This window comes from Petaurus breviceps, unplaced genomic scaffold (genome assembly GCF_028583685.1).
Source record: "Petaurus breviceps papuanus isolate PSGF00001 unplaced genomic scaffold, PetGlider_PUasm1.0 186, whole genome shotgun sequence".
Taxonomy (NCBI): Eukaryota; Metazoa; Chordata; class Mammalia; order Diprotodontia; family Petauridae; genus Petaurus; species Petaurus breviceps.
This window is the reverse complement of record NW_027185798.1, coordinates 20,310,504-20,329,983: the sequence shown is the minus strand read 5'-3', so window position 1 is coordinate 20,329,983 and position 19,480 is coordinate 20,310,504. Positions and strand designations below refer to the sequence as shown.

The 19,480-nt window shown below is 46.1% G+C and overlaps 1 protein-coding gene across 1 annotated transcript in view; it reads left to right on the top strand.

Moving 5' to 3' along the window:
- Window positions 1-19,480, top strand: part of CPD (carboxypeptidase D) — a 70,141-nt gene that overhangs the window by 20,406 nt on the left and 30,255 nt on the right. The window contains exons 3-6 of the mRNA XM_069089153.1: window positions 12,726-12,868; window positions 15,505-15,674; window positions 17,523-17,860; window positions 19,352-19,476. Of these exons, the coding sequence (XP_068945254.1) occupies window positions 12,726-12,868; window positions 15,505-15,674; window positions 17,523-17,860; window positions 19,352-19,476 (776 nt within the window). The remainder of the gene's footprint in view (window positions 1-12,725; window positions 12,869-15,504; window positions 15,675-17,522; window positions 17,861-19,351; window positions 19,477-19,480) is intronic.

The window sequence follows — 19,480 nt, the reverse complement described above, 5'->3', positions numbered from 1 at the left end:
GTATGGTGCCTATAGAAGAGGTGGCTGGACTTGGGAATTGAAGGACCCAGATTCAAATCTTCCCCATGGGGCCCCCTAATAATAGTATTGTTAGGTTTGCAAAGTGTTTCACAATTATTATATGCTTTGATCCTCCCAGCAGCTCTGGGAGGTAAATTCTATTGTTTTCCCCATTTTATAGAAGAGGAAGCGGAGGCTTGTTCCATCATTTCAATCAGTGACCCCATTTGGGGTTTTCTTGGCAAAGGTACTAGAGTAATTTGCCAATTTCTTCTCCAGTTTCTTTTACAGATGAGGAAACTGAGACAAGCAGGGTTAAGTTACTTGCCCAGGATCACAAAACTAGTAGATGTCTGAGGCCAGATTTATACTCAGTTTTTCTTGACTCAAAGGACTACCTTCTCCAGGGGGTCCTAAAGTGGATGGTACCACCTCTTGGGGGGCCACTGAAACAATCCAGAGGGTCAGTAGTAACTTCAGTTGCAATTGGGGGTCATGGAATAAAAATAAGGGAGTGGTGGAGGCATAAGGAAAAAAAGAGAAGAAAATTTTGAAAAACTGTACATGTTTCATCTGTTGTATAACAGAGTTAAAGTCCTAGCAATTACATTATTTTCCAAATAAACATACAAAATGCAAATCATAAGCTGCCAGTGGTCAAGTTGGCCAACAGGTCTTAAGAAACAAGTGTTGGCAGGAGGACGTGTATCAAGTTGTCAGGAAGTCCAGCATGCATTGGCAGAAATATGTGCGTATAACTCCTTATTTACAAAAGGATGCTATACGGTTATGTGATGCAATATTGCATCATCAAAATTACAATGCAGGAAAAAACCCACAAATTTACAATAAATCTAATAAAGTTAAGATGCATCATTTAAAAAAAGAACTTTTTTTTTTTAAATGACTCAATTTTTTTTTTTAAAAAACCATTGAATGGTTAAAGAAAGTAGATTTCCAGGGAGGAAGGTGCTGAGTAAATTTTTTCTGAGAAGGGGGTAGTAGGCCAGATAAGTTTGGGAAACCCTGATAGAGATGGATAGAATAGAGACAGATATAATCTGTGCACTGGGCCAACTTATACCAACTTGTGGCCAAGGTCCCTGGGCCTCCTTTTCCTTCTCTGTAAAATGGGGGGATTGAATTCATTGAGCTCTGAGCTTTGTGCAGTAGGATGTGTGTCTCGCACTGGGACTGTTGAACCACTCTGCTTATGTGAGTGTGGGCTAGGGGAGGGAGGGATGTTTTATATGAGGATAATAAGAGCTTACTTTTACATAGTACTTACAGAGGAACCAAGTTCTTGATGAGTATTTAATTTGATCCTGACAGTAAACTCTTGAGGCAGGTAGTGACAGCCTCGTGGAAGGTTTCCCCTTCCCCCAGATAAGGACATGGCTTCAGAGGGATAAAGTAACTTGTCCCTGGTCACCAAGTGAGTCAGTGACCCAGTTGAGATTCTGATCCCATTCGGGATGGTGCAAAGAGAGGCTGTCTAGAGATTTGGTAGGGAAAGTAGGGAATCTGGAGGCAAAGAGGACCTGGCTTCCATCCCAGTTCTGTGACTGAACCGCCCTGGGCCTCAGTTTCCTCATCTGCCAGAGGTGATGGTTGGACTAGATGATCTCTGAGGTCCTTTGCAGCTCTGGGATACAGGATCCTAGGGGTTCTTAGGGGTCTTTCTTGGCCTCTGATCTGATGATGGAGTTTGGTTTTCAGCATTGCTGCAAGTCTTAGTTTCAGGGAAGCCCCCTCCATTGGACCAAAAGTCTAGGACTGGTGAGGCCTCAGAGGCCAGCTGAGCCAGCCCCTTGGGGGAGAAAACTGAGGCCCATGGAGTGGAGTAGGCCTGCCCAAGGACCCCCAGGTGCCAGGATTCAGGTGCCACGTCTCTGACTGCAGAAGGATCTGTCTTTCCCTCTAATTCATAGTCACCCACTTATTTTCATCCTCATCCTTGGCTCTGACAGAGACCCTTAGTCATTTGACAAGCATTTATTAAGCTCTTGATACGTGCCAGGCCCTGTGCACAGCCACAAAGAAAAAGCAAATAACAGGGTCTGCCCTCAGGGGTCTTACATTCTGTCAGAGAAGACGACGTGTATGTAAATCATCCTCACATATGGGAAATGGACAGAGTAGATTGGAAGGCAGCTTTGGAGAGGAAGGCAGCTGGGGGGACCAGGGAAGACTTGGTGGGATTTGACCTTAGTCTGAAAGAAAGCCAGGGATTCTCAGGGTCTGGGGTTGGTGGTACAAGCAAAGACACATAGGTAGGAAATGGAGGGTCCCGTGTGAGGAACCGCAGTGGGGTGCGCATGGAAGGGATATACAGTGTGTAAGGCTGGAAAGAGAAGAAGGGACCAAGTAGAGTTTCTCTTTGATTTTAGAGGCAGTAGGGAGTCACTGAAGCTTCTTGAGAAGGGGAGTCTATAACCTGGGCTTATTATGAGGCAGTAGCATGCTGGGGCCAGCCTGAACCTGCTCACAGGAGCCCATTGTGTTTAGTTTTCATTGGGAGCAATTCCACCTTGGAAATTGGCAAACCCTACCAGGCTGGACTTGATTTAGTGTTTTGTTGATTGCCTAGCCTTGAGAACGTGATGGAGAAAAAGTTAACGATGCAGATTATGTGCCATGTGCTGTGTGTCTGTATACACTCCGGCTATAGGAAGACACACCTTGGCAGTTGTGGGGAGGATGGATTGGAGTAGGGAGAAACTTGAGGCCCTGACCCAGGGTGGTGGCTGGAGGCCGAGGGTCAGGTAGGACACAGACGAGACCAGGTCTGGATGCCCCATTACTCAGAGTGGTTAATAGAAGGAAGGAGGGACTTTGGGGCAAAAGGATTGTTGTAGCCTGGTGTGGTGCTGCCTCCTGACAAAGCCCCCCGCCCCCATGATACAGACCTCCTGACAAAGGACTCAGTACTGGAATACGGGACCTGGACTTGGGCTCTAGTCCTGAGACCTGGCCTTCTGGGTATGGGCTGTCTTTTTCTGTCTCTCTGTCTCTCTCTCCCCTGTCCCCTTGTCTTTCCTCTCCTCTCCGTCTCTGTTTCTCTTCTCTCCCCTCCCCTTTTCTCTATACAGACACATACGTGCACACACACACATCCCATATGCCCCACCTCCAATTAGAAACAGGATTTGACCATTTCCTTGGCAACACCCTCTTTCATTGTTCCCCTGCCTCCCTCCTGCTGCTGTCACCTTAGCTCAGGCAATCGGCTCTTCTCAGCGAGACTATTCAAACGGTCTCCTTACTTGACAACCTGGTTCCATTCTATCCCCTTGGTCATCTACCCACTACACCCAATGACTTGAACAGTCTTCCTAATGTGTGAGAGAGAGGGAGGTTGGAGAGAGAGAGAGAGACAGAGGGAGACAGAGGAAGGAAGGTGGGAGAGACAGAGAGAGAGGGAGGGAGGAGAGAAGAAAATGGGAGGAAGGGGGAGGGAAAGAGAGGAAGGGAGGGGAGAGAGGGAAATTAATTGAGGCAAAGGTAGTGTAAATAATAGTTAGTGATTTTTTGTGTCACCAGGTCTTTGGGACAGTTCTTCTAGAACTAACCTATTTGCTGTTCAGCCTGTCTCATTTGGGTATGCAGAATCTTGAATGGGAAGGATCAGAGACATGAACAGAAATAGATGAGAGAGTTTTTAGTCAAATACAAACCCCTGGAAATAGAGAGGTGTTCTCAGAATTGACTGGTGCCTGTTATGTGCCTTTAAAAACTGATTTCTTCATGATTTGATCTGAGCAAGTCACTTAACCCTGTTTGCCTGAGTTTCCTCATCTGTAAAATGGGGATGATAGTAACAGCCCCCCCCCAAGGTTGTTATGGGGATCAAATGAGATGCTTATTGTGAAGTGCTGAGCCCCGTGCTTTATAAATGTGTGTGTGTATATGCACACATACACCTTGCTGAGGCCTATGAGTCACTTAGCAAACAGATATCAGTTGCTTTCTGTGTGTTTGACATTGTACTAAGATACAAGGATTTTAAAGAAAGGCAGAAAGTAGTCACTGCCCTCAAGGAGCTTACATTCTAATTAGGAGAGACAGCACATACCTAAAGTGTTCCTTAGTCACCTCTAATTCTCTGTGACCCCATTTGGGGTTTTCTTGGCAAAGATACTGGAGAGGTTTGCCATGTCCTTCTCCAGTTCGTTTTACAGGTGAGGAAACTGAGGCAAGCAGGGTGAAGTGACTTGCCCAGAGTCACTTGCCCAGTAAGTATCTGAGGCCATGTTTGAACTCAGGTCTTCTGCCTCCAGGCTGAGCACTCTATCCCCCCTGCACCACTTAGCTGCCCTGTAAATAAATAGGTCCATTTGATATGCCTGCAGAGTGGATAGAAGGTGACTTCAGTGGGGAGAACTGTAGCTGTGGGGTGGGAGTAGGGGGTTGGAAAAAGGCCTGCAGCGAGTGAGAAGAGAGAGCTCTCCAGGCTTAGGGTGGGGACAGACAGCCAAGGCAGAGCCATGCAGATGGGAGCTGGATTGTTGTTGTGTAAGAGAAAAGACTGGAAAGGTAGGAATGAGCCAGTTTGTTCAAAGCTTTGACCAGGAGGTGCTAGGGAGGCCCCAGAGTTTTGAATTGGGGTGAGGGATGGTGTTGTGGTCAGACATTCCATACGATGTAGGGAAAGGCCTTTGACCTCTTTGGGGAGGATGGAGTGGAGTAGGGAGAACCCTGAGGCAGGGAGGCAGATGGTCCAGGATGCAGTGTCTCCAGAGGGACCCAGGGCCCAGGGTAGTCCTTACAGTGCCTGGGGACACCTGACCCTCCCTTTCCTTCTCTGCCCCCCCCTACTCCCTACCCCCCCACACCCCTCCGGTCGAGGCAGGGTGAAGCCTATTCCTGTAGCAAGCTGTTCAATCTTTTATTTTTTTTAACATGAATTTCTTTTATTGTGTGCCACTGGTGAGACCTCTTCTTTCCTGCTTTTATTTTTAAAATTTCCAGTGTTTCAGATATCTAATTTTATTGTTATCTTTTTATCATCACTTTGATTTCTAAATATGACCTTCCCTTCTCTTCTCCCCAGCCCAGGGCATCATTCCTTAGAACAATGATTTAAAGACAGTAAGAAGTAGTTCCACCAGATCAACACATTTCCAGAGTCTGACAGTGTGTGCTGTGTTTCATGCCCCCAGTCCTCCACCCCTGCCAAGAAGGGCCTTTATTAACAGGGCGTGTTCCATTCTATTATTTTTAAAGTGGTTACTCTAAAGAAAGGGAAAGGTGGTCTTGAGAACCTCCAGCCTGCTGATGAGGGCGTGGTGGGACTTCAGAGTCTAGATCTCTTGGACCACCATCTTCCGGCTGCCCACAGACAGTATGGGAGCCAGGTCCTTACTGAGGGCTTCATTTAGCACAGCTGGACGTGTGTGATGTCATGGGCAGAGGGAGCCAACTCCAGGAGGCAGAAAGACCCAGGCTGATGCCCCTCCGGACATATCCAGGCTGTTGGCTGGGGCTCTCAGATTCCTCACCTCTCAGCAGGGGCTGCCCTACTTGGGATGGCGGCGTTCCCTACACAGGTGAAGTCAGCGATCAGGTGGAAGGGCCAGGTGTTAACCTATGTGAGTCAGCTGAGAAGTATGGTTTTGTAGTTATTTTCCTCTCCGTTGGTTCACAGGACTATTTATTTCATTGAGATACATTTTGTCTTCCCAGTTAGGCTGGAGGAAGCCTTGTGTGGGCAGGAAGTGTTTTTCTTTCTTTCTTTCTCTTTCTTTTTTTAGCAGAAAAGTTCTTAACCTCAGTTCTTTAACCTTTTTTTATATTTTAATAACTGTATTGCCACATAATTAAGTTCCATCAGGGAAGGGATTGTCTTTCTGTTTATTATTTGTATCCCCAGAGCTTGGCAAAGTGCCTGCAGAACACATAGTCAGTGCTCAATAAATGGTTATTAGATTGGATTGGATATAATTGGCTTTGTAATCGTATATATTTGATGCATTAAAAACATTGTTCTGAGGAGTTCACAGGTGTCAGCCGGCTGTCAAAAGGGTCCATAAGACAAAAAGGTCAGGTCCACAAGCGTCTATTAATCACCTGCTGTGTGCCAGACTGCGCTAAGCACTGGGGACACGGAAAGGCAAAAACATTCCTTCCCCTCATGGAGCTCCCAGACTAACTGGGGAGGCAGTATGCACATAACCATGTACAGACCAGCTCTGGATAGGACAAGGTAGAGGTGAGTGGTCTTGGGAGTAATCCCCTTAGCATTAGAGGAGACAAAAAGACATTGGGAATCCCCCATTTAGCTCTTCTATACTACTTAATGAGCCTTGTTCTAATGGGGAATGAAAAGGGAGAAAAAAGGGAAAGCTAGCCCTGCCCTCAGAGACCTTCCATTCTATCAGGGCAGACAGCACATCCGCCCAGGAGGAGTCCTGTGTGGATGCAGCCTGGACAGAGATGCTGGCCCTCCCTCCCGGGCTCCCCCCCCCCCATTCCTGGGTCTCTGGGCTTCTGTAAGCACCAGGCCAGGTCTTTAATTCAGTTTTCCTATTTGCAGAGGCTTTATGGATACCAACTGCCTTTCTCTGCTTTTTCCTGGCTTGGAGTCGAAGTTTTGGTTTTTTAACCAAATTTTTCTTCCTTCTTCCCCCGTGATTTCTTTTTTGGGGAAAAATCAAACAAATCTCCTTTCATTCCTCATTTTTTCCCCTCCTCCTTTTTGCTGCAGAGACAACTCCAGCTAATGACGTTGGAGGTAGAGTTCCTTAATCTAGCTTATAGTTATGAGAGAGGGGCGAGAGAGAGAGAGAGAGAGAGGGGGGGGAGAGAGAGGGAGAGGGGGAGGGGGAAGGGGAGAGAGAGGAGGGGGGGGGGAGAGGGAGAGACAGAGAGAGAGAGAGAGGGAGAGAGAGAAAGAGAGAGAGTGCTAGCTGAACCCTTCCCACTTGTTTACCAAAACCCAGCAGGACCATCTGTGTCTGTTGCCTGGATGTATATATGTGTGTGTATGTGTGTGTTAGGGAAAGAAACTGGAGAATTTCTGAGGAGATCTGATAACCCCTGCCCATCTTGGCCCAAGTCTTCCTGCTTTCCTGGGGTCAGGTTTTATCAGCAGATGTTTGCTAAATGGTTCCAAAGGGAATAACCCAATTTAGCAAGCATATATTAAACACCTACTATATACAGAGGCCTTTTGGGGCCTGTGGCAGAGCTGGGGGCCGGAGTGGTGGTACAGTGCACATGCTTGGCACTTTGTGTCATATTGTGACTTTGGGGTAGGAACAGTCCAGGGGGGAAGTGAAGAGGATGGATAAGAATTCTCCAGGGAGATAGAAGGAACAGCTATAATAATAGCAACTAGCATTTATATAGTGATTTAAGGTTTGCAAAACACTGAACAAATAGCCGTTTTATCTCTTGTTTGTTGTATGTCTGTGTGTGTTCATTTCATATGTCCTTTCCCTGACAGAATGTAAACTTCTTGAGGGTAGGGACTTTTGCAGAGCATTTACTCCAGGCCCTGTCCTAATGGGGAATACAAAGGGAAAAAGAGGCAAAACTGCCCCCCTTCCCTCAGAGAGCTTCTGTTCTAGCAGGGGGGACAACACGAACACCCAAGATAAGTCCTGAGCAGATGGAACATTGTGTGTTCTTATCCCCAGCACGTAAAAAAGAGCCTGGCATATTGTATGGAAACTAATGTTTCTTGATTGATAGATCACTCAATCAATTGATAACTCTCCTACCGAATCATCTCCATGGTTTGGTGGAAAGAACATTGGTTAGAAGACTTGGCTTGATAGCTTGTCTCTGCATTTCTGGTGACCTTGGGCAAAACAGTTAACTACCTTGAGTCTCAGTTTCCTCATTTGAACATTAAAGGGAGTTAATTAAGAGATTTAACCCTAACTCTTGACACTGAGATACCGCCAAATGAATGAATGAAAGAAGAAGCATTTTACGTGTCAAGCACTGTGCCTTTAAGCTCTAGGGAAACATGCATGAACAAGTAACACAGTCCCAGCCCTCAGGAAGCTTACATTTTAATAGAGGGATGCAACATGTGAAGGGAGCTAGAACTGGAGGGTGGTGAAGGATTGGTTTGGAAATGATGGGGGAGTGGCGCAGTTGGGAGGCCAGGTGAGGGGGGAGGAGACGATGGTGTAGATGGACATGGTAGGGAACAGAGAACATGGTCTGTGGCTCCAGAAATGGGAAGGGCATCACAGGGATGTGAATCAGACTTAGTCTGCTTGACGCCAGAAGGAGCAAAGGAGTCATAGATTCAGAGACAGAAGGGACCATCAAATTAAAGCCTCCACCATTTTTTTTAAACAAATGGAGAAACTGAGGCCCTGGGAGATTTTTTTTTTTAAGTAACCTAAGGCCCAAGATCACAACTTCAGAGGTGTGATTTGAACCCACAACTTCTTCCTCTTTCCACTGTACCATTGATCATTGGGTAGCAGATCCAGAGCTGCAAAGTTCTTAGATGATATCACAGAGTCCAAATCTCATTTTTACAGATGGGGAAACTGAGGCAGTTAAAGGACTTGCCCAAAGTCACACAAGTAGCAGAAGTGGGATACGAAGCCAAGTTTTCTGACTCACTACCCTCTTTCAACTGCTTCATGGAGATGCTAAGAAGCCATGTAAAGGGTGGCTAGGTGGCACAGTGAATAGAGCACCAGCCCTGGAGTCAGAAGGACCTGAGTTCAAATGCGACCTCAGACACTTAGCACAAAAACTAGCCTTGTGACCTTGGGCAAGTCACTTAACCCCAATTGCCCTCCAAAAAAAAAGCAAACCAAAAAAAAAAACTTTAATAAAAAAAGCCATGTGATCAATCAGCAAGCCTTTATAAGCTCCTGCTATGTGCCAGGTACTCAGCCATAAAGATAGAAAGACTCCTAGCCCTCAAGGAGTTTACATTCTTTTGGAGGGCACACACACGCACACACACCATTGAGAGGGTTCTAGATATCCTGATGTCCTAGTCAGTCAATCAGGAAGCAAATATTTATTAAGCACCTACTATGGGCACTGTGCTACTTGCTGGGAAAAGATAACCCCTGCACAGATAAGATTCTAGTTCCAAACTTGCTTCTTTAAACCCCTTGGCCTGGTTGACCTTTTACTTAAGCTACATTGCTTTCTAGCTGCCGATCTGAGCATTTTAGGACTTTCTCCCTCACTGCCATTTTCCCCCTTCTTGATACCTCCTTGTGTGTCTTTTAGAATGAGTAAAGATATATTCGTCTGACCTCATCTTGCTTGCATAACACAGGTGGTTTCAGAATTAATTCCTTTTGAAAACAAATAAGGCCTTTGTGGGTCTGGCTCTGGCCAAACCAGCAGGGATTTGCCCATGGTGCTTTTATTGTAACCTGATAAAGAGTGCTGGGGTGAACCCGACCTCCTCTTGTTTTCTCATCAGTGGCCATGGAAGGGAAACAGTACCCAGGCCCTGAGACAGGAGGGACTGCTACGGGTAGAGTTTTGTCCACTCATCCCTCCATCTAGAAGCAGGGGGGCTACAGTAGGATGGGGGGGGCTGTTGTGGCACAGTGGAAAGAGAGCGTGTGCTGGAGGCAGGGGCTTGGGTTCAGATCCACCTCTGGGCTCCCCACCTGTGCTGCCTTGGCCACCTGACTTCCCCTCTGGGCCTCAGTTTCCTCATCTGTAACAAGAGTAGCGGCAAACAGAGAGGGCTTTAGGGTAAGAGCGTCATTATTAGAGCCTCGTGACCATCCTGGGAGGGAGGCACTTATTATGAAGGAAGACACTGAAGCTTAGAGGAGAGCTGCTTCCCCAGGGTCTTTCTGACTCCCAAGTTAGTGTGCCTTCTGCCGTACTTAGTCACCTTCTATCTATGAGACAAGGAGGGCAGGTCAGATGGCCTCTGAGGCTTCTTTCCAGTTTAAATCATATGATCCTGCCTTTCAGAAGACTGCCCTCCTGAAGTAAGTGATGACAAAATAACATAGCGTGCCTTAGGATAGAGCACATTACCTTTAAAAGCCCCTGGAATAAAGCTGAGACTCCTTGGGTGGAGTGGGGTGGGGTAGAGGAGGTGTGTGTGTGTGATAGCGGTGATGGAGTGGGGTTGGACTGTTTCTCTGGCAACTTCCAGTTTAATTCAAGAAACACTCTCTGCCCACCTCCCCCCCCCCCCATTTTAAGCCTGTTCTTGGCAGTGGAGCTCAGGTTAAGAACCCGCTAGGCTAAGATGCCCTTGCTGTAAAGCTGGTTGGGAGGGAAGCATTTCTGGCCATGAAGGGGAAGGACATTGAGACAGGAGCGTGCGGAGTTCCATCTTGGACTTTTGAAGTTGGAAACAGAGGTGGGACAGCCTGGGGGAGTGACCAGTGGGCAGGCAGGGCTGGAGCTGGAGAGGGCTTGGGAATGGATCTCTAGATTTGGCAGTCTCTTGCCCTTGAGCTGATGAATCTATGGGAGTTGATGAGTTTGCCTCTAGGAACAGGAGGTGTTGCCCTGGGTAATGACCCTGCAGAAGATACTAATACTAAACAACTAGTCAAGAGGCCTAGGGGATGTTTCTTTGCAAAAGTGGAGTGCTGGGGGCACGGAATACACTGTGTAATGGCAGACTTTTTCAGTATGGTGGTTAGTGCTGCTGAACCTTTCTTGCCTCTTTTTAATTTTTATCATAAGGGGTGGTTCTTTGAGAAAGGAAGATGTTGGGAATTGTGAGAATGTAGAAAGATCTCAATATGGATTTATTTCAATAAAGGAAAACTGGGAAGGAGCAGTATCAGCCAAGGGAGGAGAGAGGGTTGTCCCCAATATCAGAAACTGTGGAGAGAGGCCAGGTGTTATGAAGGAAAGAACACTGACAGGCTGCTTCCATGGTGAGCTTGGGTGATGATCATTTCCCTGCCTTTTCTTCATCTGTAAAACAAAGGGGTTGCATGAGATGGCCTTTGGTGGGCCTTCCTGCTATAGCCCTGTGATCCTGGACTGAGACAAGGCTGGCTTGGCACTTAGGAGTTGGTAACTAGAGAGACAAACAGAGAGAGATCGGGTTGGGGGGGAGGGAGGAAAGGAGAGACAGAAACAGATGGGGGAGAAAAAAGGAAAGAGACAGACAGACATGGTAGGGGAGAGAAAAGGAGAGACAGGGAGAAAGAGAGATAGAGAAGGAAAAAAAAGACATGAGATGAGTTGTGGTGGTGGGACCAGAGAGCCGGCTTGCAGGGGATTGAGAAGTGAGTCAGTGAATGAGGGTGTAGGCACCGTGTGTAGATGACCCTCTAGCTCAGCCATGAAAGGAGAGGTGAGACTGGGCTGGACCTTGAGGAAGCAGCAAAGCCAAGGAGGGGTTTGGTTAATGATGGGTGAGGGGAGAAGGGGAGCGCAGTGCCTGAGCACGCTCACTCATGGGCTCTGGAGGAGGAGACAGTAAAAGGGGAAAGCTAGAGAATGAGAGAGCGCTAATTGGCAAAGATAGGGTAGACTGATGACAATAAGGATGGTAATTATTAAGAGCTGTCACGTTTACAGAATACTTTACATCAGTCCCTCCTCTTGAAATAAATAGCTCAGTGGCTCCAGCCTGTGTTGAAAATGAAGTTAATGAGGAAGACCTGTGTTCACATTCTGACTGTGACACTAGCTATGTGACCCTGGGCAAGTCACTTCACCATTGACTGCCTCAGTTTCCTCGTCTGTAAAATGAGAGTCATAAAAACTCAAGGTTGCAGTGATGAATAATGTTTGGAAAGTGCTTTGCAAATCATAAAATTATATATAGATGTTAGTAATAATGATAATGTTAGGCACTACAAATATTTGGAATGAAGGAGACAAGTAGAAGGGCCAATCTTGGTAAGCAGAAGGGTGATTTCTCAGAGGTAGGAAGGTCCATGGGGATGGGATGCTGTATATAATGTCAGACTTGTTCAATGCGTTGATTAATTTTGCTGAACTTCCCCCCCCCCTTTTATTTTTATTATGAGACAGCTCTTTGCGGGGAGGAGGTGAGAAGGAATATGTTGGGAAATGTAAGTGATATAAAAGCAAATGATATAGATAGAAATGTTCATTAAAAATGGACTGGGAGGGAATAGTGTAATGGAAGCCAACAGAGAAGTGAGTTGGTTACAGCAAGTGGCCGGATGAATTGTCAAGGGGGTGGGAGCAGTGGGAGGGGGCATTGGTATGGAACACTGCATATGAGGCCACAGGTTTTCTGTGTATTGATGGCTTTGCTGATTTCTTTTTCTTTTTAAAAATTTACTTTAAGGGATAACTCTTGGAGAAGGGAGAAATCACCCAGGGGAAAATCTAGGTTATCTAAAAACAAAAGATATAAATAAAATCTATTTTAAAAAAGAAGCATGACTTCTTTCTCCAGCAGGTGAGAATGTTGCGGGGGCATGAGGTACGGTCATGAGGGGAGAAGACAGAGGGAGCTTAGGCCTTCATTGTCTCAGTGAAGTTGGAGGTGAACTCATCTGCTGGTAGACAGGGAAGGTTGGGGCTTTGAGAAGACTGGAATACAGACAGACACAGAGAGAGAGAGTCAGTCAATTGTGGAAGAATAAAGGATTGTTCTACCAAAATGAGAGCCAGGTTGAGATGGGATTTGGAGCAGAGAAAGGTGGGTGGTGGGGGCAATGAACAGTGGAAATCCAGGCTTGTTGCATCTCATGGGCCTGTAGAGGTAGCTGACCGAAAAGAATTCCTTTCTCCTTCCAATGATTCTCCCTGCTCCAATCCCACAGGTGGTATGCAGGATTACAACTACATGTGGTCCAGTTGTTTTGAGATCACGTTAGAACTGTCCTGTTGCAAGTACCCCCCTGCTTCTCAGCTTCGCCAGGAGTGGGAGAACAATCGGGAATCTCTGATCACATTTATTGAAAAGGTAAAAATGCACCCTCACCCTCTGGTCTCCTTATGGAAGTAGAGATTTATCCAAAATCGGTAAACACACAGACACCTTTATCAGGTACTTCCGGGGCTTGGAACTTTTGGTGGATGTAAGAGAAAAGATTTGAGGAGCCCTCACTGATCTGGGCAATCTCCAGAGAAGGATGGTAGAGCCAGGGAAGGGTGCCAGGCTCATGCCATATGGAAGCCTGGTTGATGCTGGCCTGCAGAAGGGAGGCCTTGAGGACTGAGGGAGTCAGGAGAGGGGATGATGTCACAGCTGATTGGAGGAGAAAGAGGAGGCCTGTTCTGCTTGGCCTCAGAGGGCAGAGCAGGGAGCAAGGAGTGACTGAAACTGAGACGAGCAGATTCCAGCTTTATCACGGGAAAACCTCCCCAAGAATTACAGGTCTCTGAAGGTCTGCAAGCAGATGTCGGAGTGGGGATTCTGGTTCAGGGCTTATGAAGCACCTACTGTGTGTCAGGCACCATGAGGATTAAGAGAAAAACAAAAGATGGTCCCTGCCCTCAAGGAGCCTCCCGTCTAATGGGGAAGGCCACATGCTGGCGGCCAGACACAGACGAGCTCTGGGCATGCTCTCTGACTGCCCCCGTGCCTGGGATGCTCACATCCCTGCACGCCAACCACAGACTCACGGCAAGCTTTCCCAGCCCCTCTTAATCTAGGGCGGTTCCCTTTTTAATCATTTCCTGCTTATCTTATATATAACTTGCTTATGTAGATTTGTTTTTATGTTGTCTTCCCCATTAGAGTGTAAGCCCTTTAAGGGACTTTTGCCTCTTTTTGTACCCCCAATACTTAGCACAGTGATTGGCACACAGTAGGTACCTAATAAGTGTTGACTGATTAAATGGGAAGGCACTAGATTAAGAGGGCTTGGAAAAGGCTTTTTGGTGGAGGCAGGATTTGAGCCTCGAAGAAGTTGGCGTGAGAGGGCAGCCAGGAGAAGGAGTGCTCAGGTGTGGGCTGGCTCACCTGGCCGTGGAAAGTTTTTTCATTTCAGTGGTTCTGTGCATTCAGTCATGGTCCATGAAATCGGAAATCTCAAGTACCTAGCACAGAGTTCCTGACTGTGTTTATTCAGTAAACTTGTAACTGACCTTTGGAGATAATAAAGATATAACAGCGGCCGGCCATAAGAAGAACAGAATGTCTCTTGTGTTTTTGTTTTTTCATTATTTATTTTCCAGAGTGTTTCCCACATTTCTTTCAGAGCCCTTTAAAAATTAATGAATCTTCCCCATTTTCTGGCAAGGTTGTGGTTTTCTTATTGTAAATAGCAGGTCTGACCTTAAGTCTTGTTTGGACCTTTTTTGTTCTTAGCTCATTTGAAGGACGTGGTCATTAGCAGTAAAATGGACAGTGACTTAATGAATTTGTATTTATTGCTATCTTTTGTCTTAATATCATTTTCACTTCCAGATCTATTCCCCCTCACCTTTCCTACCCAGAGAGCCACCTCCTGTAACAGAGACTGCAAAAGAAAGAGGAGGAGAAGAGAGGGGCGGCTAGGTGGCACGGTGAACAGAGCATCGCCCCTGGGATCACAAGGACCAGAATTCAAAGCCGGCCTCAGACACTTTAACACTTATTAGCTGTGTGACCTTGGGCAAGTCACTTAACCCCAATCTCCCTGCCCTCCCCCCTCCAAAAAGCAACCAAAAAAAAAGGAGGGAAAATGCAGTTGGGTAAAAATATCACAAACATTGAATCCTTCATTGAGAACTGAAAGAGACCTCAGAGGCTATCTCATCCTACTCCCTCATTCGACATATGAGGAAACCGAGGCATGGAGGGTGCAGTGACTTGCCTAGGGTCACACAGCCAGGAAGTGTCTGAAGCCATGCTTGAACTCAGGTCTTCCTGACTCCAGGCCCAGAGCTCTATCTCTTGCACTACCTAGGGCATTTACAGCATTTTCAGCTAGTGTCTTAAAGAAAGTCAACAGGTTTAGACATTATTGGTGGAAAAAAAGGATTTCAGAAAAGCAGCCAAACCTCTAGTCTTGCCATCCAATTTGATTCAGCAGGCATTAAGGGCCCTCTGTGTGCCAGGCACTGTAATGGGTGCAGAAACAAAACAATCTTGGCTCTCAGGGAGCTTATTGGAGGGTGGGGGATGAGGAGGAAATTGGGCTGAAGAGAGTTTGTCACTTGCTTGTGGTCCATAGCTTGGGAGACTCTGTCCACTGTGCCAGAAGTCTTTCTGACATAAAAGACTGAAGGCAGAAGAATGTAATTTAAATTTAAAGAATTTGAGACATGCATGAGTTTGTATTTACATTTTATTTTAAATGCAGATATTGACTGGGTTTTTGAGGAAACGATAACTCTTTTGTCTCGTTTTAAAATTTAGACATGCTATGTAACCTTTTGTAGATCATTTAACCCCAATTGCCTCCGCCCCTCAAAAAGAAAAAGAAAAAGAATTTCATACCCTTGTGGATCGGAGCCAGAAAGGATCTCGGAGGTTCTCTGGTCCAGCCTTTTGATTTTTCAGATGAGGAGAGCCAGGATTTGAACCCGTCCTCTTTGACATAGCATGCAGGGCTCTTTCTACCCTGGACCACACACAGCGCCTTCAGCTTTCGTGGTCTTTTGTTCTTTCAGGTCCACATTGGAGTTAGAGGGTTTGTGAAAGATTCCACGTCTGGTTCCGGCCTGGAAAACGCCACCATCTCGGTGGCTGGCATCAACCATAACATCACAAGCGGCAAAGGTGGCGATTTCTACAGACTGCTTGTCGCTGGGACTTACAACATCACAGCAGTCTGTGTCGGGTAAGGCGGCCTCCCTTTGAGCCACAAAAGCACCCCAAATTGTTGGGCTTAATGGTCTGTGCGTCGATTGCCAGATGCCCGAGAAAATGTTCGCTGCGTTGACTGCATCTGACCTTCTCATACCTTAGCATCTGATCATTCTGTTCCCCTCCTGAGGGAGGACTTTTGCCAGGGCCAGCTAGAAGGTCATCCCTGGCTTTCTTCAGACCATGATTCAGGTGCCTTCTGGGTAAGATCTTTCCTAATCCCCCCACCCCACCCCAAGCACTGTCTCCTCCCCTGAAGTCAATGTTTCTGACTTTGGGCAGCATCTGTTTTGTGCTTGCTGTCCCTGGGTGTGCCTGTTTCCCTCCAGTAGAATGCAGGCTTTCTGAGGGCAGGCGCTGTGTGGGTCTTTTGTCTTTTTATCTCCAGCACCTACTGTACTGGTTAAATTGAATAGAATTTTAGTGTCAGACTTATGAAAAGCTTGAAAATAGTGACAGCCAGTGCAGTCATTGCTTCAGTAGCTGCGGGAGGGCACGGCAGGCTGCTTGACAGAGCTACCACCTGCTTTTTCTTATGTGAAATGAAAAGGCTTCTGGGAGCTTCTTTGGTCAGGGATTTTCTTAAAAATCCTTCCTTCTAGAGCTTTCTTCTCCTTGGCAACAGTATTGGAGCTGATGGTGGGACGAGGAAACAGCAAAGAATTGACAAAAGCCTTCCCTCTCTTTGAGTGTCTCAGTGTCCTAAACATGATTTAGGAAAGAAAGAGGGAAGGAAGGAGGGAGGGAGGAAAGAGAAAGAAAAACAGGGAAGGAAGGAGCATCTTAAGCACCTACTGTGCACTATTACATTGTGCCCAGTGCTTTCCCTGTATTATCTCATGTGATCTCACAACAAGCCTGGGAGGTGGATGCTGTAATTATCTCCCTTTTACAGACAGCTAGTGTCTGAGACTGGATTTGAACTCAGGCCTTCCTGACTCTAGGCCCAGTGCTTGTCCTCAGCGCTTCCTAGCTGCCTGCGATTGGTTCAGTGAGCTGCAGAATTTGAACTCATAATGAGATGGGAGCTTCCAGAGGGCAGGAAGTGTTTCATGTTGGTCTTTGTGTTTTAGCACCTGGCACATAGGTACGTAGGAGCATCTGGAATCAGTAAGCATTGATTAAATTCTTCATATCAAAAAATCACAGCTCTAGAGCTGGAAGGGGTCACTTTTCCAATGTGGAAATGCGGCCCATGGAGGTGGAGGGATTTGTCCAAAATTACATTAAGTATCAAGAGGTGACATTTGAACCCAGATTCTCAAACTTGAGAGCCAGCCCTCTTTTTACCATGCTGTGCTGCTTGTCAGACCTTGTGCTAGGTACTAGGGATACAAAGACAGACACAGAACAGTGCCTGCCCTCAAGGCACTTACATTCTTGAGATTCTCTGGTTTTTGCAGTCATTTCTATTGTAAAGGACCCCATTGGTCACCTTGTGCCCAGATGTTACAAAGAGAATCTCAAGCCCTTTGGCTCATAGCTGGTGTTTTAATAGTTTCTCTTAACCAGAAAAGAAAAGGCATCTGTTCTTTTCTAGCTTCTAGGATAAGGATCAGAAGTGGGGGGACCTGACCTCTAGCCTTTAATATGTCCTGGGCCCCTTTGGAGACAGTCTGGTGATGCCCATGGACTCCTTTTCAGAATAATGTTTTTAAATGCATAAATAAAATACATAGGATTGGCAAGAAAGACAATTCTATTGAAATAACGATTCTAAAGAGATTTTTAAAAAGTTCACAGGCCCCAGGAGGACCCTGCTCTAGAAGCAAGGGCACATCATCTCCTAACTGATCATCCTTGTTCCTTCGTGTCCCCTCAGGTACATGCCAATGACAGTCAGTAACGTAGTGGTACAAGAAGGTTTGGCCACGGAGGTGAACTTCCTTCTCCGGCCCACGGTGATCCTTTTGGTGGAGCCGCAGACGGCCCCACCCAGTGTGACCCCCGTTACAGAAGCCCCTGAGACTCCTGCCTCCCACCAGCCAATTCAGCCCCAGGACTTTCATCACCACCATTTCCCTGACATGGAGATTTTCTTGAGGAGGTTTGCCAACGAGTACCCAAATATCACCCGCCTGTATTCGTTGGGGAAGTCTGTCGAGTCGAGGGAGCTGTATGTGATGGAGATATCAGATAATCCAGGTGTTCATGAGCCAGGTAAGAGGCGTGGCTTTGGAAGTTGTGAGTCAAAGGAACTTGGAGCCTGCTGCTCTCGTTTTTACAAGATGGGGAAACTCAGTCTCATAGAGGTTAAGGGACTGAAAGGATCCTAGATGTAGAGACTGCCCGACCCAATGCCCTCATTTAACAGATGAGAAACTGAGGCTCACAGTGGTTAATATTATTAACCCAAGATCACATGGAGTAAATGCTGGAAGCAGGATTTGAACCCAACTTTTATGACTTGTGCAAGCATTGCTGTTTCCACTGTGCTACTCAGTCTTTGGAAAAGAGCCCCCCAAAACTAGTTGCTGGGTATTGCATTGATTAGTCCAGAAAGATCTCCTGATATTCTGTATACCACATGACAGACAGGGTCGCTCAGTGAAGAGTGCCAGCCTCAGAGGGTTCAAGGTTCAGGGCTTTGTGACCTTGGACAAGTCACTCTACTCTTTTACTGCTCCAGGCAATTCTTTTAGACTGTAAGCAATAGAGAAAGTGCTTACTAAGGAGTCCTTACTAAGAGCTCTTTACAAAGGTGGAAGTGAAGGTCTGGTCCCTAAAAAAAATATATGTATGTATGTATCTAACTATCTGTGTATATGTGATCTATCTCTCCTTGCCCATCTCCATGTGTTTTATTTGTCTCTACCTTTTGGTATCTCTATGTCTTTCTCTGTGTTTCTCCGAATTTCACTATGTTGGTATTGTTGGTAATGTATATATATGTGTGTGTGTGTGTGTGTGTATCTCATACATGATACATGTGCTCTGGTCCATATGCCGTATGTCTCCAGTATTCGGTTATGAGAACGTATGTTCTGTGTGTACGTACCCAGGATTTCACACTGGTAATATAGCACATTAAACACTCAATGTGTGTTATTGAGTGGCTTTCCTCCAGGCCAAAAAAAAATGGCTGCTTTCTTGTTGTTCCAGTTACATAGCTGCTATCTATAAATACTTGTGTTATATTTGTGTCTGTGTATAACATCTCCAGTTATGTCTGTTTTAAATATATACGTGCATATATTTAAAATGCATGCGTGCACACACACGTAATGGAAGTAGAGAGAAGGGATGGAGGCATTCTTTTGACTGGAGAGAAGAAGAACCCCGTAATGCTCATTGGGAGTCTGATAGGCTACATGTCTCTACTGTAAAATTAGATTTTTAGTGCTAAATATTAGGATTTTTTTTCCATGTGGAGTTCGTGGTAAGGTTACTTTTCACATCCATGAAAAGGCTGTTTCACAGAGAGAGTAGTATTTCTTTTTCTTGGTAAAGAAGGAAAATCATAGGATAGCTTCATGTTAAATTATTCCTTTACCCCCCCCCATCCCTACTCCCCAAAGGGGTTAATGTTTTTGGAGAATAATAGTGTTCTTTTTTTTTAATATTTAGGATGAATGTGAGCATTGGACAAGCCTTTAATCCTCAAGAACTGAAAACAGATTCATGTGCTAATGTTGCATTTTTGGTGTCCAGGTGAACCAGAATTTAAATACATTGGGAACATGCATGGCAATGAAGTCGTGGGTAGGGAGCTGCTGCTGAACCTCATAGAATTCCTCTGCAAGAATTTTGGGACAGACCCAGAGGTGACTGAGCTGGTCC